The 25,329-nt window shown below is 39.6% G+C and overlaps 1 protein-coding gene across 4 annotated transcripts in view; it reads left to right on the forward strand.

Annotated features, from left to right (window-relative positions):
* Positions 1-25,329, forward strand: part of CDC42BPA (CDC42 binding protein kinase alpha) — a 346,923-nt gene that overhangs the window by 133,314 nt on the left and 188,280 nt on the right. For all 4 annotated transcript variants that reach the window (XM_032798238.2, XM_032798237.2, XM_075064288.1 and 1 more), the window contains exons 4-5: positions 5,031-5,126; positions 17,566-17,714. In XM_032798238.2, the coding sequence (XP_032654129.1) occupies positions 5,031-5,126; positions 17,566-17,714 (245 nt within the window). The remainder of the gene's footprint in view (positions 1-5,030; positions 5,127-17,565; positions 17,715-25,329) is intronic.

The raw sequence follows: 25,329 nt of genomic DNA on the forward strand, positions 1-25,329 counted from the left end.
GTGTCATCAAGGAGGAATAAACATATGTAATAGCTCCTAATAAGAGCAAGAAGCATGGCTTAAGGCAGCAAGGGAGATGTGGTGATGGAGCGAGGCAAAAGTTACCTCGACGGTGCAGGGTAGTTAAAACACGTGGTATAAGGAATTGGTTAGGGGAGGTTTGTGGAATCTCAATCCTTGAGATATTTAAGAGTACTGTTGGATAAATGTTATCAGGATGGTCTAGACAGTATTTGTCCTGCCATGAGGGCAATGGGGACTGGAACGCTCGATACCTCTAACGAGCCCTCTTCCAGTCTAGTAGTACTTGCAATAATCATATGATATTGTCTTTATCCCACTATGATGCAGAGTCGACTTGTTATTAATAGTCTGCAGAGGAAGGCTGGGATAGCTAGGACTCTAAGGAGAAACTACGACTGTGTTTAATCCCAGCTCATTCAGAGTCTAAGGTCGCATTATATGGAAGCTGAATGGAGCTGTGAGGAATGGTTTGTATGCTTAGTCTGTTGCTGCTTGGATTAAGGGAGGTCTTGGATATGGTGATGGACAGCAGGAGAGAGATCACTTGATCATTACCTGTTAGGTTCACTCCCTCTGGGGCACTTGGCATTGGCCACTGTCGGTAGACAGGATACTGGGCTAGATGAACCTTTGGTCTGATCCAGTGTTGCCATCCTTATGCTCTTATGTTCTTGCTTTCATGCTGAAATAATGAAACATACCACATACTGTAATTTCTTCTAATTTGGGGTGGGGGAGGGAGGAGGATAGAGAACACCTCTAGAGTGGAAACGAGTTCCTGGTCAATGGGAGCTGCGGGATGTTCTGGTCGCCACTTCCTGCAGCTCCCATTGACTGGGAACAGTGAACCGCAGACAATGCGAGCTTCAGGGGGCCGTGGTTGTGGAAGGTCAATGTAAACAAAATGTCTAGCGGCCTGCCAGTGGATTACCCTGATGGGCCACATGCTGAAGTTTGCCGACCTCTGGTCTAGGATTACATGGTCCTGCCACAGCACAAGCAACTGGACTTGATGACTTCTCTATATCCCTTCAAGTTCTACATTTCTATGATTCTGTCAATTAATTTGTTTAATGTGATATAATTTTCATAAAACGTGCAGGGGCCACATAAATCAACACTTGGTCTTAATTTTTGTTTGGAAATGCTCTCTAGAAACACAATGGATTTCCCATCAATCTTGCTTATTAAACAGTTGGCTGAGCATGTTGGAGATCATCAGAATATAAACACCAAGATGGAAATAAATTGGAATGCAAGAAATGCAGTTGAATTCCATCGTGTGATAGTTATTTATACTGCACTTCATTCTAGGATTTTAACTAAAACAAGCTTGGTGTTGTTTAATATGAGGAGACTAAGTGTTGTAGAGCATTGAGTGCTAAAGATCTAACACTTCATAAAATAGTTCTGATCAATAGATCAGCAAAAGATCTATTGATTAAGATTAAGGTAATATAATTTTGCACTTTACATACATTATCAAGTGTTTGGTAACATACACTGAAGCAATTAGTCATATTTGTCATATTTCCTTGGGCCTTAAATCTAATACTAAATTTGCTTACTGCTCCTTTATTTTATCCTTTAAGGGAAAAAATTAATCTGTTTTAATTTGCTATCACTCAATCCTGTTGGCCTTCTCAGCTGGGAAAGTAGGAGCACTGCATGACTTGTCCTATAGATAACCATCCTCAAGGCCCTGTTTATTTATGCAATTTGCATAATTTACCATATAATGAGCACCATTAATATTATATATTGATGGCCCTATATAATACAGTAGTAGACCCACAGAAAGCATTGGGAATGTCTGAAGTGGGGAAGGGAAGAATTGGCAGTCCAAGAGAAGCTGTCCACAGAGTGGAGGCCAGACAAGTCAAGGAAAAAGTGAAGTACAAGAAAATTTGGCCAGACAGGCTGGGGAGAGGCACCCAGTAGTATTGTTTACTCTGTCCAGACTAGAGGGAACCTAAGGGATATTAAGTTAAAGCAGATTTCATACATCTAAAATAAATGTTTATTTTTATACACATATGTTTTAAACATTTACTTGTGATGTGTGTAGGTTGAGATTGTCAAAGCTATCTAAGAGACTTAGATACACATCTTCCCTAAAAGTGAATCCACATGGTAAGCCTCAGGATTTGTGTACTTGGAAAAGTTTCATCCAGAAGGAGCCCAGTGAAGTGGGGCTGAGGATCCGGGGAGAGGTTGAGTCATATGAGAAGAGCAGGAGCCCAAGACGGGTGAGAGAGCTGCTCCAGCTTTCTCCACCAGGCTATTAAAATTTTCAGATGTGACCTACTGTGGTAAAAGCTTTTGCTGCCAGCTCCAGGCATTCTGCTGAGGAGTGAGTGTTTTGGGTGCTCAAGGAATGCAAGATCTTTTGTGAATTTGTGTCAGAGACAATGGCACAATAAATATTAGATAGACTCACTGTAGAAACCAGCTCCATGCCTCTGTGTAATAACATGCAGTTTGTTTACTTGTCATTATGTTTGTGGGAATAACAAAGAGTTTATAGTTTCTCATTGTTCTCTATTTCTGGCAAAGACTTAAAGAAAACAAAACAAAAAAACAACTCCAACCACTCTTCTCCCAAATTCTCTTTTTGTCCTGATGCTATATCTCGTTTGACTCCCAATAAAGATCTTTTGTTTATCGTGTGGTGTATTTTATTATTGATTCTTGCATCAGGTATTCCTATTCTCTCTTGCGTAGTGTTACTATTCAGGTGTAAAAAGTGAGCAAGTATTTCTTCCTTCTGACCTCTGTATCACATTTGCTCATTTTACTGGTCAAAACAAGGTTTGGTATTTTTTGGTTGCTCTTATAAGTTTAGCTTCAGCTCTGCGCAAAAATCATTAAGCTGCACTCTTCGTTTGTCCCTCTCCAAAGTTCACTGCCAACAATAACCATATTCATTCTGGTATTTGGCTGTTTTTGGAAATGAAGTGGAAAAAGTAATAAGGAAGAAAAACTTTGATTTCTTTTTAAGCTATTGCTTAAATATGAAGACACAGGATATGGTTTAAGCTGATGAAATTGGCCTAAACTGATTAAATGTGTATCTGGAGTAGCAGAATATTTACAGTATATCTTGGCAGAGTTTCTCATCTTCACTTTATGTCCAAATCTCCATCTATCCACTAATCTCCTCCTCTCTTTCATCCTTTTCTAGCCAGCTCCCCCTCAAAATCCAAGAATGTCAAGGTCTCTGCATCTTCAAAAACTAAAAAAGTCCATCTGCCTCTTCAACTATCACCCTATGCCTCTTCAGCCTTTCACTCTGAATTCATTGAAGATCATTTATAACCATGGCCTGGAATTCCTGTCCTGCAGTTCCATCCTAGATCCTCTTTAGTTTGGCATCCTTCCTTTCTAGTTTACCAAATCTGCTCTCTCCCAAGATTGCTACTTACATTTTCCTCACCAAGTCTCAGGGACTCTGATCATTTTGATCAGTCTCCTATGTCTGACACTGTTTGTTCTTCTTCTCGGCATTTTATCCTCCCCTGGCTTTCACAACTCTGTGGTTCTCCTGCTTCTCCAGTAATTCCTGAGGATCTCTTGGTGGTTTCTCTTCTCCTTTCCTACCCTGTGTGGGATCTTAGAGGACTCCATCTTTGGCTTGCTCCTCTTCTTGCTTTAGACCTTTTCACTGGGTGATCTCGTTTGCTCACATGATTTCAACTACCATCTTTAGACCAGTGACTCGCAAATCTGCTTCTTTCAGTCCCATCTTGCATCTCAACCTGTCTCTAACATGTCCTCCTGAATGTGTCACCATCAACTTAATTCTAACATAGCCAAACCCTCAGATATGATGCCAGAAAGAAATCAGCTAGCTTGACTAATAGATTGAGGGCAAGATGGAAGTAGCTGGAGGTTACTTTATTTATAAACATTAGAAAAATATTGCATATATAAAATATGACTACCAATGTAAATCGGGAGTGACAGTGCTGTGAAATAAGCCCATAATATATAGGCCAGGTCTACACTACGAGATAAAATCGATTTTAGATACGCAATTTCAGCTACGTGAATAACGTAGCTGAAGTCGAATATCTAAAATCGATTTACTCATCCACCCTCACCGCGCGGGATCGATGTCCGCGGCTCGCCATGTCGATTCCGGAACTCCGTTGGGGTTGGTGGAGTTCCGGAATCGATCTAAGCGCGCTCAGGGATCGATGTATCCCGTCTAGATTAGACGTGATATATCGATCCCCGAGCAATCGATTTTAACGCGCCGATACGGCGCGTAGTCTAGACGTGCCCATAGAGCCAGATACTACTCCTGTGGGCTTGAATTGCATTACTATAGGGGTCATTGTGTTTGTGTACATATATCTACATATTTGTGCTTATAAATTATATAATGCAAATAGTCTCACAGAGAAGTAGCTCTGATTAAAATAAAGTCTTGCTGTATTTTTTCAGTGCAGCAAATAGATAGGTCGGGGTGAGAATCTGACATTGTCTTGTTGCTGTAGATAAAACAGCACTGTTTTGTACTGAATCAAACAATCTTGCAGTACAGTTGTGTGTCAGTAATTTTTTGGACAAGTTATAAATCCTGAAAATGAGTGTTTGTAATAGAAACATATATAGCTCACAGAAGAGGTTGCGCACGTGTAGGACTAATTCTGCCCTCAGATACCATAATATAATCTCATTGACTTCTCTGTGAACAGGTCCGTGAGCAGATTTTGACCTGTGATCTGGAGACAATGAGCAGAGGAGTCTGTTTTTTCTGTCTTCATCCCAAGAACAATAACTGGGAAGTACAATTGTACTCCAAGTAGATGTAAAGTATTGATACACTGCTGGCCCCATGTTCTCAACATGTCAGGAATGTGGATTAAATGGCTTTTACTGAAGGGGGATAAATGTATCTTCTAATGTCATCCTGTGTATTTGATTGCCATTTCATGACATACATTTATTGTTTGATACTAATATCTATTGTAACTAAAATATTCTTTTCTCCCCTTCAGACAGCCTGTTTTCGAGAAGAGAGGGATGTACTAGTGAATGGAGATAACCAGTGGATCACAGCATTGCACTATGCCTTCCAGGATGACAACTATTTAGTGAGTGTTCCTTTATATATCTATTAAAGTGATTTTAGACTTTTGGTCTGTGATATTGAGATACAGATATAGTGTGTGTGCAATGGTTAGCCCTTTGTTTGAAATTGAAGCTCCATATGCATAAAACCTTGTCAAATGCATTATTAGTATATAAGAACGGGTGTACTGGGTCAGGCCAAGGGTCCATCTAGCCCAGTATCCTGTCTACCAACAGTGGCCAATGCCAGGTGCCCCAGAGGGAGTGAACCTAACAGGTAATGATCAAGTGATCTCTCTCCTGCCATCCATCTCCACCCTCTGACAAACAGTTTCTAGGGACACCAATCCTTACCCCAATATAATAGAATATCAGGGTTGGAAGGGACCTGAGGAAGTAATCTAGTGCAACCTGCTGCTCAAAGTAGGACCAATCCCCAGGCAGATTTTTGCCCCAGATCCTTAAATGGCTCCCTCAAGGATTGAACTCGTAACCCTGGGTTTAGCAGGCTAATGCTGACACCACTGAGCTATCCCTCCCCCTGAGTATGGAAGCTAGTCAGGGGATTTAGTGAATTTGGCCATGAATATCTCAGGATGCTAGTTTGCTTTGTTCTCTGTACAAGTCTGCAATTATTGGGCTGACTTCTGTAACCAGTAGGTATCAGCTAATCTGATTATTTGCCTTTTGGGAGTGCTCTTGCAATTATATTACATGTACCTTTTCTATAATCTTGTCATTTACTTTGTCCCAGTAATCCTGGTCTGATTCACAGAATGAAGGAGCAGTTAATTTTTTTTCCTACTATTAAATGAGAGTTAGATATAAAAGTTTGTTTAATCTCCTTGATTATTGTTGTTCAATTTTGGAACTGGAACGGTCCTGTTGATTTGAAATTCACCCAACTGGGCTCTGGCAATGAGTAGAGAGGCATAGTTTCAATTCTGAACTGTCTTCTCCTGCTGGCTGGGGGGCTTAACCACAAAAGTCCCAAAAGGGTAAAGAAAGCCACGGTATACCTTAAAAAAGCAACTTTTAAAAAAACCAATTTGCGTCGAGCTGAAGATTATAATTGCAGATGAAAGTATCTAAATACATTTTTGTTAAGAAGTATGTCTGAAATGTCATTGGAATGCCCTTTGGTTTTGTTCTGAAAAGTTCAGGTGGTTGTTATGTTACTTAGCTGTTTAAAAAGATAGTGGTTTGATACTCTTCATAGTAAACTTAGTAAACTGAATTATTGCTTGCTGATGCTGAAACTTGATGTACATTTCTAAAATGTATTTCCATCATAAATTTTACTGAAAGAATCTAATCTTTCGTATTACATTTAACTGTTAGGTAATATATAGGATTCAAGAAGGAAAATTAATTTATAAAGGATAATCAATTTTTACGAAATCTTTGTCATTTTAGAAAATAAATGTAGCACACTTGAATTGTGTTGCTAAGCTGATCATATTTACTTTCCTGTCTTGTAAAGTACACATGATACATACAATTTGGTAGTTTTGAAGTCTTACTACCCCTTTACTTCTGTTTAGCATTGTCATTAGTAGGTATTATATATTTTAAAATCCCAGTTTGCAACTAAGGGCTACTTCCTGGTCATTTCACAGATGAAGTCACATTAACTTCAGTAAGATTACTGTAGTAAAGCATGTATGATTTGGTCCTTAAGGTAAAGGAAATTCATGAATGTAGGACTTGTAGAATTGGGGCTTGTGGTCATGATCCTGCAATTGGATGCACTAGCACAGGCTCTTGCAATCTTGCAGCATTCCCTTGACTTCAGTTGGTCTTTGCACAGGTTCAGAGCTTTGCTTGTGTGTATCTAATAGCAGGATCAGGGCTTAGGTTTTCCATTTCCTGATTGAGTAATATGGACTAGTAAAAACTATAACTGTGTTTTGACTGCTAGCAGTATTACTAAGAAAATACTATATGTTCAGTTGCAGCCTGCCAGAACTAATTTTAATCTAGCCTCTTTCCTTAATATACTCGTTGAGCAGAGCCGCTTCCATTCTTTATCATTGGTGGTCTGTTAACATGTGCTAGTTTTGCAAATAGTTTCATTCGGGAGAAAAAGGCAGGAAAACTGTCTGATTCTTGAAAACAATGAGGAGTCCTTCTGGCACCTTAGAGACTAACAAATTTATTTGGGCATAAGCTTTTGTGGGCTAGAACTCACTTCATCAGATGCATGAAGTGGAAAATAGAGTAGCAGGTATGTATACATAGCACATGAAAAGATGGGAGTTGCCTTACCAAGTAAGGGGGCTAGTCTAACAGGACAATTCAATTAACAGTAGAATACCAAGGGAGGAAATATCACTTTTGTAGTGGTAATGAGGGTGGCCCATTTCAAACAGTTCTCAGTATTTTAATACGTGCTTTGATCATATTACATACATATTATATACATGTGAAAAGTACCCGTGATACAGAATTTAGGCAGATTTATGACCTGAATTGAATGCCTTTGTGTTAAACTCCAGCAATAAATACCTATTTAAGAGCCTTAATTTGCACTTTTACCCTTTTAAACCAGGGCCACCCAGAGGACGGGGCAAGTGGGGCAATTTGCCCCAGACACCGCAGCGGCCCCCACAAGAGTTTTTTTGGGGCCCCGGGAACGGGTCCTTCACTTGCTCCGGGGGCCCCAGAAAACTCTCATGGGGCCTGAGCCCCCGGAGCTTCTTCCGCTTCCGGGTCTTTGGCGGCATTTCGGCAGTGGGGGGTCCTTCCGCTCCGGGACCTGCTGCTGAAGTGTCCCGAAGACCCGCGGCAGGGGGTCCTTCCACTCCGGGACCTGCCGCCAAAGTGCTGGGTCTCCAGTGGCAATTTGTTGGGGGGGGGGCTGAATCCTCTGGGTGGCCCTGTTTTAAACAGGTTTTTAAAAAATTGATGAGTTTGATTTTTAATTGTGGAAGCATTGTGATGCTGTGCAGTAGTGACTTGTGCAGTACATAAAAATAATTACTAGATTCGATGGGTCTGCACACTTTATAAAGGGATATATTGCCCAATTTATTGGTAGTGCAGTTTTTATTATAATGGGAAACTTCAATCTGCAGCTTAATCAACTCAGTTTTTCCTTAAATCTTTATTTTTTTATTGTCACAACTGTGAAAGCACAAGTGTAAAAAAATGTAAGGAACATTTTTGTGAAGAAGACTTTGACATACTATAACTATGCGCAACTGAGTTGGGGTTACTGTGTCCTAGTGGCATCTTAATTTATTTGTACAGGTGATATCTAAGTTTCCTTTTCAGCATACTGTAGTCTCTTCTAAATTTCTCATCTACAGGTTTACTGCTATCATAAAAATTGAGGGTATTTTAGCTGCTTGTTATCGGTTTACAATATTTTTCAGATTATTTGCTATAAATTTACTCAGAAACTGGAGAATATTTTGAAGGACAAATATCGTAAACTAATACAAATGTAAATTTTAAGTTTTAGTTTTATTTACTGTTCTATGTTAGAGTGTAGATAAATTCATATTTTGGTCCAACGTTCATTCAGCAACTTCTGTGGAGTGAATTCTTTTTCATTGTGGTATTTGTATTATTTTGTCTATTCACCATTAATAGACAGTTTAAAAAAATTGTAAATTATATACAATTGCCTTGCTGGAGTTGCAGAATAAATTAATATTTGGACCTGCTCTGTTTCCTATTTCACGTTCTTTGACTTGTGACTCTTTTATGAGTGTGGTATAAATGTGCACACTTGCTGATTTGATTCAGTTGTCACTTAAAGGATAGTCGTTTAGTGCTTGAAAAAAGTCATAATTTGGACGTTAGAATATTTTTAAGTCCCTTTAGGAGTATGCTTCCTTTTTCACCTAATCTCTGTATACAATTTACACATGAGAATTAGATCTTAGGGAACTGACTTGAAATGAGAGAATATCATCATCTTTGGTTGAAGGATTCCTTGACTGACTCTTGTTTGGTCTGCCAAACGAGAACCAAGGAATTTATGTGCATAGCTGAGAATTCCTCAGAGTTATATTGGGTAGAAAGGTGTATATACATGCTATATAAAGAATGTATATGATCAGCTTTTAGTTCTTCTACTTCGCTAGGGATGGAACATGATGTAGGCACATAAGACATTTGGTGACACTGTTCAGCTGACAACATGAGAACTGACCAGCCAGTCAACTTGTGAAATCTATTGAACTGCACCTTACTACTGTATAGATAAAGAACAGTTTAAAAATAGAAATCTCCTCTTCGTAATATTCTTTCTTTGATTTTCTTAACAATCTTGGTTTTAGAAGGAAAAAAATAATGCATTTATGTGAATGAATGATACCACTTGAGGCAGTGGTTTGTATATTGTCCGAAGAAGTCACTCCATTGTTGCATTGAAAATTCACCTTACAAATTTAACTTTGATCCTGAAAATATTCGTGCACACCCTTAACTTCAAGCACATGATTAGTCCCAATGACTTCAATGTGACTACTTACAGGCTTGGGCGTTAGATGATATTTTGTTACCACTTTATTGCTTTTGTTATGCCTGGAAAAAATTCTTTTATAATGGAATGAAGATATAAAAGTGCTGTATAACAAGCAAACAAAAAAATCCCTTTGTATTATGATTGCTTCAACTAAATTTTTTTTGAATGGCTTCCAAATATATTGTGTTAAAAAGGATGAATGATCGCTGTAGACAAATACGCAAGATCCTGTTTCAGTGAAGAAAGAAGAATGCTATTGCAGTCTTTTCCAGCATTCTTTCTCAGCAATAAGTAGGCTTGGCAGAATTCCATTTTTACTTACAATTTTGATGGCCAATATCAATGTTTATTTTTAAGCATTTTTTTCTGTTTTGATCGATGTAAATTTTCACAGAAATTGTGGAGGAGGATCAGAAAATAATTATTTAATGATAGTAGATGTTGAGATTCAAAAAGTTAAAGCTTTATAACAGTTAAAACACAAATTGTCATGATCACGTCAAAATATACAAACTCTGCATTCTCAAGCAGCATTTTTCTTTCTTTCCCTGTCTGTAAATTTCTGTTACTAAGGTGAAAATATTTTTTCTCGGTTTGTGTGTATACAGCAAAATTAATGTTTACCATTTACCAATAAAAATCTAATCCTAGCAATAACTAAAGCATGGATGGGTGAGAGCAAAACCATTACACATCAAATCAGTTGTTAACCATCACATTCTGTATACAACCACTGCAACTTTTAAGAAGTATTACCTGGGAGGCTATCTGATATTACAGATCTCATTTCATTGATTTTTTCAGAGCATTGGTGACCATAGCTTATTTGCCTTGTGTAAGGCATGCTGGCAAGACATCTCACAGCATAGCAGGTTTGCAACTCAGTGGCAGACAGCAACACAGTAACATTTTGATTATTGATATTTTGAAGACTTTGTGGAAAGACTTTATTCATTTCTCCACAACAACTGGTAAATTAAAAAATGGTTCCCAGGAGGATGTCACAATATGTTTCAAGTTGTTACAGTCAGTGGAGTTCTAAAACACAGGATCCAAAACTACTTTTCTTTTCAACAGAATCTGTTTCCTCTTCAAACAGCGTCTAAAATCTTTCAGCAAAAAACCTTAAGGATAACCAAATATGGAGGGGTAAACATTATTCCTCACAGATGTAGACTCTAATGTTGAGGAGATCCCCTCTCCCATTGCCTTGCTCACCTCTTAGGCAGGCAAAGCACAAGAGTCCCTTACCTGTCCTGAGTTCCCCTGTGAAATTATTCTGGTTTTGCCAATCATTTTGTCCTATTTTAAAATGTTTTTCATTCTTCTGTTGCTGTTCAAAAGACACACACACGAAGGAAAATTGACTGACTGACTATGAAGGAACATTCATGAAATTGACTATCCACAACATGTTGGCATTGAAGTTAGAAATAAGCAGATTGAAAATATACAGCACCATACCCTTGTGATATATTACTCCTAGATCACTGTATCCTACTGTAAAGAGAGATTATTGGAAACATGGATGTACACTATTTTCCTTGAAAATAGAGAAATAGTAAATAAAGGATTGAACTTGAGAAAGAGATCGTCAAGTATTACTGTGAATTTTGGTGGAAAATTTGATCAATTATTTAGTCTTTCATCATGATGATTAAGGTTATATTATCCTTGCTTTCTGTAATAGATGTTGAAAAGTTTAGTCCTATGCAGCTTATCCAGACAATTTTCAAACCGAGCTGGATGTTTTTCCAGGGGGACCCATACTGTTAACAATCTTTGTCAACCATAAATAGTTTTCCTATCCTCAACAGGGCCAGATGGTCTAATTACACTATATGTGGAACAATCCAAATTTGCCTCCGAGTTTCACAGAAAAGGTATTGTCATGCCATTTGGAGTGGCTCATGAGTGTGAGTTCCAAACTCAAGGCTGACTGTCCAGGAACAGGGCACAAATACCAAACTGGCTGTACGTTCTGTAATCAGATTTCACCAAATAAGTACCAAGTATGAATACCTAAAGTACTATAATAGCCTTAACATGGAGTCACAGACACTACTCTTAGGCACTCTTGTCTATCTTGCCACATAGGCAAGTTTGTCTCTGTGATAGATGGTCGCTTACACCAAAAATCACAATAATATTCAGGTCACTCCCAGTCCTAAAAGGACCAATCTCTTACTCCAAGTCAACTGTATTTAAGTTCTTAAATTAAAGAAAATGCTTTTAGCGTATACTATAATAAATTATCAAAAGATTTATTAACTAGGAAAAAGAAATGTTTACAAGGTTAAAGCCGATAAACGTACATAAATAAATTAGTCTTAGATTTCAAAAGATAACATAGAGTTTACTTATTATAGAAGTTTCTATGTCCTTTATAGCTAACCCAAACTGAACACGGTTGGCGATCCCTTGCTTATGCCTAGAAATCTTTGCCCCTCAGAGATCAAGCAGTGTAGGGATAACAATTTCTCTTTAACAGTCACTTTTATTGCTTTCCCCCAGGGTTCATGCTGAGATGGGACGAGGGCTTGTGCACATACTTCTTCAGGGGTGTGGGGGAAGCAGTCAACAAACTCTTTTGTCCGTAGTGGCTTGTCTGATGTCTACAGACCTTCTTTTGTTGGGGAGGAGATAACACTTCTTGTGGTAAACTAGCATTTCACATTTGGTAATGCTTCTCTCTTCACTGTGGGGGATTGACAGTCTTAGCAAACATTTTTATAGTTACAGAGCAATCCTATAAGTAGTATTAACATGTGCAGCATCCCACAAGCACTCCGTAAAGCCTAAACACAAAACCATTCTTATAATTCTAATATATATTTTAAGTATACTAGCACACAGGGAAGCCAGTCTGGTTTCCAGCTGTGCATTTCTCAGTGTTCAGTGAGGCATAGGGCCCTGGCAAGAGCTGGCACGGGGTCTGCCAGCGCCAGAGATATTGTAAGGGTTTTTCAGCAACAGAGATGGAAACACTTCAGCGATGATATGGTGCCAGTTTTGTTTATTCAGCTGCTGACGAAATTCCGAAAATTAAACTTTTTTTTTTCCTTTTCCCACTTTGCCTTTTCAGTTGCTATCTGTGATTCCAGAGTCTCAGAGCATGTCTACATGGAAGCAGTAGACTACGACGATATGAATTGTAGAGTGCACTAATGTGTTGCACTCTAACTGCCCTGTGTAAAACCTGCTAGCGTAAACTAAAAGGCACCTAGTTTGTGTTGATGCTACCATCAACATGAATTAGGCACCTTTTTGTTCTCACCAGCAGAGTCTGCAAGGAGCAGTTAGGATGCAACATGTTAGAGCTCTCCACAGTTCACACCCCGGTATCCTCACTATGTTGCTATGTAGACAAGCCCTTGGAGGACTTTTTCAGTTATGGAACAATGAGATACTCATAAGTCTGAAACGTTTTTAGCTTATTTGATCTGTTTCAGGTCATCTTGACCATAAATTTAAATGCATTTTCAGAGTTTAGTTTGCATAATGTAGGAAAATGGAGTGAGGTTATGGTCTTTTCAAAATCTATGATCATCCCATCCAGTTGGAATCATATTTTATGTTTCATTGGGAAACACATTTACTTAACTTTAAATCAGTAAACTCAAAAATTGCTTTTCTCCGTGATTGACATTACAAAATGGTAATCCCTTTCACTTGTGTGGCTATATCCTATACTGTACACAATGTCAACAGCATATGGAATTATAATGTACTATGAACCAGCACTATGCGTCTACAAGGAACCAGTACTGTGAACAGGGAATCTATTGGTCCTTCCCTGTCCCAGAACTGGTTTAAGGTAAAGCATTTATTTTCTGAATGCAATCATTTAAAGGAAGTGGGGAAGAAGAAATTGCGTCAAATTAGAGAAACAGTTTTGGGAAATGTGTGGCCCCGAAATAAGATCCCATGCTAATCCATTTTTATCCAGTTAATACTTTTTAAGAATTTTGCATTCCACTTAGGGAGGTTTTTATAAGAGAAATGGGGAGTTCTTCTTCGAGTGCTGTCCCTTTGGGTGCTGCACTCCAGGTGACGGTGCATCCTGGCGCTATTGATCGGAGAACTTCGGTAGCAGTGCCTGGTCAGGACGCATGCACTCAGCTGCTGTCTCTCAGTCTCGTTAGAGTCTCCCTGAGCACGCACATCCCACACCCCACTCAGTTCCTTCGCAACTGTCCTCAGATGAAGACAGGACTCAGGGGAGTGCTGATCCTCTTCTCTGGTCTCTGAAGGAAACAAGTACAAAGACCTAGAAATAGTTAGTAACATTCTAGTTATTGTCCTTCCTTTAGTTATCCTAGTTTAAAAAACAACAACAAAAAACCTTTTTCCTCAAGTTTGTCTCCCATTGACACATGCCAGGGTCTTCAGGATTTAAGAAATGTGCTTTCTGTCAAGACTGTATGCCACGGTCCGACGGACACTTATGTGTGTGAAGTGCCTTGGTGATACACCCATCCCTGCCAAGTGTGTTCATTGTACTAGAGTCGAAACCAGGGCTCTTTGTGACAGGGACTTGTGGGTGAAAATACTCCTGATGGAGAAATCCCTACAGCCACCTGAGGAGACGGGCAATAGCAAACCTTCTCTCTCTCTCATATGCTCCTCGGCCAGGTCCGAACCGATCAGGAGCGCAGCTTCACTCTCTCATGCAAAGAGGCAGGAAGCCCAACTGTCTCTGTCCAGAGACTTTCAAAAGGGTAAAGGGTCTCCTGCGAGATCCTTACTCTCAGTGCTCACGGTGCTGAAGGCAGGCGCCTCTGACCGTCCCAGCACCTGAGCCATGGCTTGTGCAGAGGCAGGGACCTGACTTCCCGTACCAGAAAGGTCTTCTCAGCACCAGTCCCCTTGGCACCGAAAATAGACCCGGTGCCAACAGCACGTTCTGCCCTGATGCTGACAAGAACTTTGGCACCAAGCCTGCCTGTCACTCCAACAGCAGTAGTGGACCTCCAGCGTGGTGCCTACAAACAAACTGCGGCACCGGGAAAAGCAAAACAGAAGTCAGTGCATGCTTCTGAGCACAGATCACGCTCAGCAGGATCACAGCCCAGGGATGGGGAGCAGCAATTCTTAAGTCAGGACGACATCTCAGTGGCCACTCAGCCTGACTCTCCGCTCCTTGACACACAGTGCTCACATTTTGACTGGCTGATTTTCCCCACCTGACCTGGCTACCTTCACTAACAGCGAGCCTGATATGCAGCAGCAGGCGGAGTTCTCCCCACCTGCCTCTCCTCCTCCACTGGAACCTTTTGCACCTCAGGTCACGGCTCACAACCATCAGCCTCAGTTTCCCTACTTTGCCCCCTCATGGGCAGCACCTAACTTCTCTTATCCCATGTCTTGTCCTCAGTGGTACCCTTGGCCATCTCCTGCTGCCACTCATCCTCATGCTTCCTCCACTAGATCACAAGCTTCTTCTGCACCTCTTGTCTCCAGCTCCATCTACTTCTAGAGGGCCTGAACCCACCCGCCACCCCTAGAACAAATCTGTCTGGCTCCTAACAAATAATATAGCATGTATGTTTTACATCGACAGACGGGCGGGGGGGGGGGGAGCACGATTGCACTCCCTATGTATGGAGGCCATCCGATTGTGGAATTGTGCATACAATACCGCATAGAAATTACTGCTTCATACCTACCCAGATGTCACAACACTACTGCTGATGCACTCAGAAGACACCTCTCCAAAGAACACAAATGGGAATTACATCCCACAATACTGCAACAGCTCTTTTCCCACTGGGGCACCCCATCAATAGACATCTTTGCCACAACCCAGAATCGCAAATGCCACCTATTTTGCTCCAGAGCAGAATTTGGGACTGCATCCCTAGGAGATGCATTCCTCATCCCGTGGAACAACTCTCTCATGTATGCTGTTCCACCGATCCCTCTGATATACAGGATTCGACGCAAGATCAGAGACAGCAAGGCCCAGGTCATACTTATTGCCCTAGCTTGGCCGAGACAGACATGGTATTCTTACCTGCTCCGCATATCCATTTGTCCTCTGTGGACTCTCCCCAACAGACCAGATCTGTTTTCTCAGTACAATGGCCGGCTTCTTCACCTGCAGTTCCAGAAACGCCACCTCGCGGCGTGGCTCCTTCATGATTCCAGACCCACGAACTAGCCTGTTCTGAGCAAGTGCAGTATGTCCTCCTGCATAGTAGAAAAGACTCCACTTGTAAGACTTATCTGCAGAAGTGGAAACGCTTCTCCATGTGGTGCTCCAATAAACACTTGATACCCCATACCGTGACCTTCCCTAACATCCTAGACTACCTTTTAAAACTAAAACAGGACAGGCTCTCGCTCAGCTCCATCAGAGTACACCTTGTGACCCTCACCACCTTCCATGATTTGCTGGACAGATATTCACTCTTTGCCCACCCCACCAGAAACGCTTTCTCACGGGCCTGAAAAATCTCTATCCTGAGAATTATCCATCGGCAGCTGCCTGGAATCTCAACTTAATTCTTTTGTGATCTTATGAAACCTCTCTTCGAGCCCTTAGTTACCTCATCTCTTCTCCACATATCTATGAAGGTAAGTTTTTTGATTGCTGTAACATCTGCAAGGAAAGTAGCAGAAATAAGCGCTCTGATGGCCTACCCTCCTTACACAACCTTCTCTAAAGATAGTTACCCTAAGACCCCACCCTAAATTTCTCCCTAAGGTGATGTACACCTTCCATCTTAATCAACCAATATACTTACCTGCATTCTATCCCAAACCTCATGAGACTCCGCACGAAGCAGCTCTACATACCCTTGATGTCAGATGAGCAATTGCCTTTTATCTAGACAGGACTAAACCATTTCGTAAGTCCTCGCAGCTATTTGTCTCCACTACCTAGGGATTGAAGGGTGCAGCTATCTCTAAGCAACGCCTTTCCAAGTGGATCTCTGACTGCATCAGCTCCTGTTACCGCATTCAGAATGCCCAACCACCCAAAGGCATCAGAGCTCATTCTACTCGAGCTATGTCAACATCAGTTGCCTTCCTCCATAAGGTACCTATTCCTGATATCTGCAAGGCTGCCACATGGACATCTGAACATACATTTACCAAACATTATGCTATCATGCAGGATACCACGGCAGACACCGTAGTAGGCCACACAGTATTGTCTACAGTCGTCACTGCTGCAATTCCAAAGTCCCACAGCCATAGTGAGTACTGCTTCACATTCACCTGGAGTGGAGCACCCACAGGGACAGCACTCAAAGAAGAAAAGGTTACACACCTTGCAGTAACTGAGGTTCTTCGAGATGTGTATCCCTGTGGGTGCTCCACTCCCCACCTTCGTCCCCTCTGCTTTGAAGTACTATTCTGACTTCACGGTAGAGAAGGAACTGAGGGGGGATGCAAGACGTGCATGCTCAGGCAGACTCTAACAAGACCGTGAGGCAGCAGCTGAGCAAGTGTATCCCGACCAGGCACTGCTAGTGAAGATCTCCAATCAACAGCGCCAGGACGCACCGTCATATGGAGTGGAGCACCCACAGGGGCACACATCTCAAAGAACCTCAGTTACTGCACTATGAGTAACCTTCTCATCTTAACTTCATGATCTTGTCTGTTTGATTCTGGAATGATGAACCAGACAGACGCTTTCCCTGTCTTGTTGTTTAATTTATTTGGACATAGGTAAATATGAAATCTTTACCAAAAAAAGATTTTCTAAAAACAAGTTTATGGTTTGCAGGATAACAAGGAATGTCAAAGGTTATTTGAAAAGTTACATTTATGAAGGCTATTTTTTTAAAAATGCTTCTTTTAATGTTTTGTCTCCATTTAAGAAAATGTCATGATGAGCACTTCAGTGGTGTCTAAAGTATTAATAATTGTCTGCAGTCCATTAGCTATATTTGGATTGTATTGGTCTTTGAGTCATTGTGTAAACAGGTTTTTTTTCCTTTGTGTCTCCCACTCCTTCCCCTTACTCACAGTACCTGGTTATGGATTACTACGTTGGAGGAGATCTGCTCACCCTGCTTAGCAAGTTTGAGGACAGGTTACCTGAAGATATGGCTCGTTTTTATTTGGCTGAAATGGTGATAGCAATTGATTCTGTACATCAGTTACACTATGTCCACAGGTAAGGAAATCCAGCTCAGAAATACAGAGATGACTTTAACACTGTGCATTATGGACCACTTGCTGCAGTTCTAACTTAACCAAACTCCTGTTAAAGTTTAAGGGGAGTTTTACCTGAGGGCAAGATTTTGCTTTGGTGGACAATTAGAGTGGGAACAACTGGCAAATGTTGACTGAATTGGTGACCACTGTACATGCGGCTTCATCTTTTGAAAGTTCAAAACTGTTGCCAGGCTTGTTCAACATGCTTAAAGATATTTTTTGAAAACTCAAGAACATGTGCAAGCGTGGTCATTGGCATATTCTAAATCAATGTGCATGTTTTTATTTATTAAATTATGTATTTAACAAAATATGGCTCAGATCATGCAGTGAGATTTGCTAACTTGGATACCAGACATTTGTGCAGAATCCTGGAGGGTGGGTCGCATTGCACGATCAGGTCTTATGCTTAGAATGTGTCTCTTGTTTAGTTTCTTCTGTGCATAAATTATTCAAAGCACAAAATTAAGAGCTAGATTTTTATTTTTATTTTTTTAGTTTTGTTTTGGATTTGGTAACGTAATTTCTGGCAATCTACTGCTGGTGGCTCCATGGTAGTAATTAAGTCATTTGTCCACTTAACTGAAAGCATTTGAACTTAATTTAAATGAAATGTCAAATGTAGTGCATTAATTTGATGTATAAAAATGACTCATTCCTGCCATTGCTTTTAACAGTGTTCTTGCTGACTTCAGTAACAGCTTCATAATGATGGCAATGGCAGTTCCTGAATGATAGTAGGATACTGCCTAAAGAGAGAGAGTGGGATGTCCAAAATTATTCAACATTGAGCTAACTTTGCTCCCATTGAAGTTAATAATAAAACTGCCATTAACTTCAGCTGGAGCAGAGTTAACTACATGTAAGCCCTTTTAAAAATTCCACCCAAGACTCCTTTTGAGCACAAGCAACACTAGTGATTGTTTGACCATTCATATTGGCCTGATCTCCTCTCCAGAAATGATCACAAGGTTGCCCTTGGGATCCATTTCAGTTTAGCATGAGTTTGATATGAAGAAATGTCCTAATGATTGGTTTTATTTTGATTTGAGGTTGCTCTTCATGAAAGGGTTCTAGCTAGGAGCACCTTGTGATTTTATGTTGGTAAGCTCTGATTTGTCTTGCTTAAGCATTGAATTAGGCATCATTGGAATTGGGTTTTTTCAGGTTCCTCATTTTTCATATGAAATGTGTTTGAAGTCTTGTGACTCACCATTTCCAGAGGAGAAAAGAGCTGGTTCTTGTGTCAAGGGACTGAATTTATGTGGAAAGGAGCTCTTTGGGAAACTTCCTAATGGAAAAGACCCATTAAAAGTATCTTATTTAAGATCTTTATGAATTCAAATCATTTCAAGTGTGTGTCTTTGAGAAGGTATGTGTTCTTAAATAATTTTGCACTTGATCCAAAGCTCATTGACGTCGATGGAAAGACTGCCATTGACTTCAATGGGCTTTGGATCAGGCTTTTAAAAAGTAATGTGTATGTGAATTGTTGAGCCTGGTGACTATGACTATTCTTGATGGCGGTGAAAGAGCATTTCAGACGTTAGCTAGGCTGCTAAACTTTTTCTCATAAGTCAGCCTGTAGAGTAGCTGCAGTTCTCAGAAAAATAATTTAAGACTTTTCTTTCAGAAGACCATCTTCTAATTCCTGTACTGGTAGTACATAATGTACAACATAGGTGACATTTCTGTCTTCAAATTATGTATGGCCCTAATGTTAAATGGATTTGTATGTGAACTTGTGATGCACATTTAAATAGCATCCTATTGGAGTTTTACAGCAACAGAACTGTTAGATTTGAAGATAGATACTTGTAGGAATCAGTGTATGAACATATTAACTTACCCATACTTATTACAAAATAGACAGTCCTTTTGTATTATTATTCGCAGCTTTGCCAGTGAGCTGCATGTAGCATATTCATAAATCTTCTCTTTAAGGTCAGTCCAGAAACGACGCTTTCTATAATTCAAATAGAAGTAACACAAAGTGTGTTTATAAGGAAAAAAGCGTTTTGCAAAGATGAAAAATTCAAAAGGGCCTTGAGTAAGTGTTAACTGACCAGCCTTTGAAATGTGACCCATTTCCCTATTACTTTATTGAGATGTTTGCAGCTGTTACAGCAGAAGAAAGGAAAACATTTGTAAGTGCCAGCAGTACTCTTTCCTGAAAGAATAACCCTGGTGGCCGCCTCCTTTGGAGGGGTGAGGGAGGGCATGTTGTGGGAGGTGGAGGGCAGGGGAAAGGCAAAAGAGAACAAATATTAATAGAAAGTGATAATGTAGTATCTGTTGTGGCAGTACTTCGGATAGATAAGCAGTACGCATAGGGATTTGAACTGTGTAAGTAGTTGGTGAATTAGAAACATCATATTCCATACATCGTTCTTTCAAGGTTATTTTGCTATAAAGATTCAGAAGTCTACAGGGTTTTATTATTTATTCTTGCTTTTTTGGTGTCCCAGTTCTTTCAGGACAGATTTTCACATTGACCACAACCAGTGTCTGTGATGAGAGCACTTCCCCCTCCTGCCTATATTTCTTATATACTTCTTTTATCCTTTATTCCTCATCCCTTTTATCTTTATCCTTCATCCCTTCCAGTCTTTTCTACTGTTCAATAATTGCTTTTGTATCCTAGCTGTAGAAGAGTATCGTTTTTCTGGAGAATGGTGTTGATCACCATGATAGTGATCCTGCAAGATAACCCAAGAATTACGCCCAAGCCATTGTTTTCCTTCCAAAATGGACTATCAGGAGAGCTTATGGACATGAAACACAAGCAACCTACGTGCCCCTGAAACTATAAACTATTGCAGAGCTCCTCTGCTTTGTGTTGCTGTGTTGCAAGTCCTTAGGCAATTTCTGAGCTGGCATTGCTGGATTGCAGAACTTTATTTGGAAGTCTGTAAAGTCTAGAGAACGGTAGGTGTTAACTAATATGAAGCTGGTGTGTGTGTAACACCACTATATATGCATATATGGGTGCAGATAGACACACACACGTGTATATATATGCTAGCACGCTCTCTCTCTCTCTAAACATCTGAAAGGAGCTGCGTTCAGACTTTCATGAGGATATTTCACTTGTGCTCATGAATTTCAGGGATCAAATTGTGCAGTATGTTACCCCTATGTTTTATCAAGCTCATAAATGTAATAATCATTTAACTGCATTTTCTAGTAATACATAGGTTAAACTGCTTTATTCTTGGTGCAAGTCACTAATGTGTTTTGCATTAACCAATGGCATTGAGTGCTCCATGACTGACTCTGGAAAGATTACTTTACATGAATTACCTTTAATTGAACATGGCTGCATATATACTTCCTGCCTGATTGTGCAGCCCTTACTCAAATAAAACTTTTGTGGGAGCTCATGTAAGAACTGAGTTTACCAGTGATAGCTATTTAATTTAGTATTTTAAAAAAATTTTAGATTATGTTCTTTTGGTAGTAGGCCACGGTTGAATATTGCCTTGTGCCATTTGTGTGTAAGCTATACTTTTCTGTACAGTATATGGTTTAACATGTAGGCAACAGAAACACTGTTAAGCAAAAGGAAAATGAAAAGGATCATAGCATCTTCATTGTGTTTCTGATGAAATCTCTCAACTTGTATTAATGCTAATTTGGTTTTTAAAAATTTTTCTGTTTCCTCTCTGATTAGGAGTAAATCATTCCCTTTCATATGCATTGCCAGGCTCTGCTTCCATGCATCATTGAGTGTTTCGATGGGGGTGAGGGTCAAACATCTTTGTCTTGAATTAGGTAGTTAGTCTTCATTACTGCATGTACAGCAATATGGCTGGCATTATGTCATAAACACATGGAATTAGTGCCTCTTTTTCCTGTGAGATTTTAGATTAGCCTTTTGCTTGAATTAATGCCGAGCCATTGACTATAGGTTGACTTGAGTTATTTAAATTAACACACTACAGTAATATAGATCAAAGATTTCACTTGAGGATAGATGTAACTTTTCATAATGCTCTTTACCTGGGTTGAAAGACTGCTGTGTACAGTTAAAGACAGGGCTGTGCTGTAATCCAACCTCTTGTATATTCCATGAACCATGTTCTGATCTTCCAGGAGAATGGTGATATAGGTGATCATCCTGAGTCAAAAGGACACAAATCTCTGCTTTCTCTTGTGTTTGACACATGTCAGCAACCTTTTTACAGTGAATAACATTCAGGAATTTGTGAGCGATTGTGTTTTGCATTTTTTTAAAAATCCACTCACTTGATACTGGTATAGAAACAAAATAAAAATTTTTGTCCATTAATATTGCATGATAATATTCATTTCTTAATATTTTGTTTTCGTTTCACTCTGCATTTCCCTTCTGCTAGTTTATATTTTTTGATAAATCATTATATTCACATAATCTGAGACTCCACTACAAGATGGAAAGGGTCCTATTCTAATCCAGGCAATGGCAAAGGTTAAAACCATAATTCAAGTGTATCCTCCTTAGTTTGTGCTAATTTATGGATGCTTATTGGGTGGCCTGCAGAAGCCTTTTACTGTATATAGATAGAAGCTTAGAAGCCAGTTTAGCAGATGCTAAAACAGATTGATAAAGTTAATGGACACTTCCATAATAGCAATAACAATTAATTTTATTTCTAGAGCTTTCTTTCCCTCTGCACTCAAGCTGTTTTGCAACAATTCATATTAGAACAATACAGTATGGAGAAATGTGTTCAAACTTTTTCTATACTAACTTGCCAAGAAGTGAAAGTTTCTTTTTAAGAAAAATGTTCTTCACTGTAGGTGGTTAAAGCTCCCCTTGAAGAATAACTATTATCCCTAGGTCCCAATTCAGCACTTGAATTATGCATGTATATTCCATTGACTGCACTGAGGGCTCTCTGAATGTACCCAATGGGACTTCCATTGAAGAGTTTGACATCTTAAATTGAAGTTTTTGAACAATAAAACCTTTCATTTAATTGTAAAACCACAGTTCTGGTTCCAAAGATAAATAAGAAAAGCCTTTTAAGTTGGTATTTGTCAAATAGCAAAACAAGATAATTCTGAAGCAACTGTGTTGCTTAGTGATGAGAGAAGTGGACTAGTTTTGGGGCTCTGTTTTCAGCTCTTCTAATGACTTGCAGTTTGACCATGAGTGAGTAACTTAAACTCCTATCAATAAGCTTATTTTTCTGAAAAGTAAAGATAACGTTGAAAAATATTATAAAGGGGTGCTGATGATGAATTAGTTAATATTTATGAAATACTTTAAATCTTCAAAGGGCTACACTATGTAAACATGACTGACAACTAAGCCATTCGTTAGACACAAACAACAGCTTATAGATTTTTAGAATGTCTGTACTTCCATCACTTAAGTTTGTTGAACTGAAATTCAGCATTGTTTATTACTTCTCTTGGAACCAAATTGTGTCATCAGATGCCTCTGCATTATCATGATGAAGATCATTAGGAATTGTTTATACATGCAAACCCAAAATTTGGGCCCACGACTAGACATTTTTGCATTCTTTGGTCCCTCTTCTCTGAGGACAAATTTCAAAAGTAAGTAAAGCTAAATCTTGTTACATAGGATTTCTGTTTTCTGTGTTACTAACCAGCTTGTATATAGCCTTTAACTCTGTGAGATTTAGGCTAGACAGGCTACAAAAAATATTTGCAGCAAGCACATCTTGGGGTGGGAGGGGGCGAGAAAGATCTACTCTGTTTTGTATGCTTCTGACATATTAAGTCAACATTGTTTTTCCTAAAACATGGCCTGATGGCTGTCTCTTTGAATTTCCTTTTGCAGTTTTTTAGCTCAACTGAATCCTAAAGACTCAATTAAAGTTCATTCAATAATGAAGTTGTGTCACTGATATCCATCAACTTCCAGTTGATACTTCTAAATGTAATCTGTATGACACCTACCTGGAGTTTGTTTTGTGCTTTTTCAAAACAATGTCTGATAAGGTCTCTGTCTTACAAAGGTGATTTCCTTCCTGAAGATCTGCTATAGGGAAACATTGCAACTTGCTTAATTTTAAGTGTTCCGTTAAGCATCCTTTCTGAATCAGAGCCTGAGTTCTTAGCTCTTATATTTCATTTCACTGGCCACATCAGGGCTGATACTGTGAGGTGCTGATCAACTTCTGAGAGGTACTGAGGGTCCTCAGCTCTCAATGACTCTAAAGATAATTGAGGATTCTCAGCAAGTTAGACATATTGAAATCAAAGCTTTGTTCATTGCTCTTCTTCTTTTATATTTAAAAATATTTTAGAGCAGAGTTCTCTAACTAGATACTTCATGCAAAAATCTGGAATATTTAATATTAAACAGGGTGTTTGGTTCTGCAAGGTGAGTTTTCCACCTCTCCTTGACTTCAAAGAGAGCTCATAGCAGTCACAAGCTTATTTGCAGGCTTGGGCTCAAATTTTTACGTCCATTTGACAATTCTTAACTTTTGTAACTTTTTTTTAAAGCAACGTCAAAAGATTTTATGTCCTTTTTTTCAATCTTATTTTAACACTTCAGCTCTTGAACTGTGCTGTACTTCGTGGTGTATAGTCAGTTAGTTCATATGAGACGTGATGGACTTTTAAAAAGGCAGATGTCCCAAAAGGAAGTAAAACAGATTTTATTATAACCTTAAAAGTTCAAGCAGAATATGCCTTTTTTATATATCTAAGAACCTTCCTTTTTTAGCTATGAAATTCTTGTGATGCTGTTTTCCTTTCTGACGTAGACTTACTGGTAGAGGTTTTGTACGTTTATGAAACTTCTGAAACCAGTTAATGTTCCAGTTAATTTTGAGTTTTAGAGAACAAGGGCCATGTTCATAGGAGAAATTCTTCTGACATTTAAAAAGAAGAGGCTTGTGTACAGATACACTGTGCATACACTTCAGCAATACCACCTTCTTGTTTGAGTGGTGTTCCCTGTGTGTATTCCACTAGAGGTACAGATACACTCCATGCTCCTGAGACTGGAAGATGTTTCATTAGCAGGGTCCATTGATCTGCACCTACTCCCTTCTCCTCCTTGGGCTCTAAAGCAAGGCTATAAGATGCATCTCTCTAGTTCCTTTCTGCTGCCAGTGGTCTAAGACGGAACTTCGCTAGCGTCCTCAGCTTTAGCTAGCATCCTTTTTTTAATTAGTGTAAATACACCTTGATATAACGCTGTCCTTGGGGGCCAAAAAATCTTACCGTGTTATAGGTGAAACCGTGTTATATTGAACTTGCTTTGATCCATTGGAGTGCGCAGCCTCATGCCCTCGCCGCCTCCCTCTCCCCCCGGAGCACTGTTTTACCGCATTATATCCAAATTCGTGTTATATTGGGTGGTGTTATATCGAGATAGCGGTGTAGTTGTAAATGCTGTTAGCCTGATAAAATTCTGATTTTAGTGTTAGGGTTCTTTTTAGTGAATTTTTTAGAGGCTGGGGTACCCCTCCCAATCTCCCTGCATAGGTGTCTAGAATGTCCAGAACACCAGGATTCAAGACCTGTGTACTCTGCCCGTGGGCCTTCCCAGTTGGCGAAGGCCACTTGTCTGTGTTGCCTCAAGGAAGCTCATGTGCCCTCCAAGT

This window comes from Chelonoidis abingdonii, chromosome 3, assembly GCF_003597395.2.
Source record: "Chelonoidis abingdonii isolate Lonesome George chromosome 3, CheloAbing_2.0, whole genome shotgun sequence".
NCBI lineage: Eukaryota > Metazoa > Chordata > Testudines > Testudinidae > Chelonoidis > Chelonoidis abingdonii.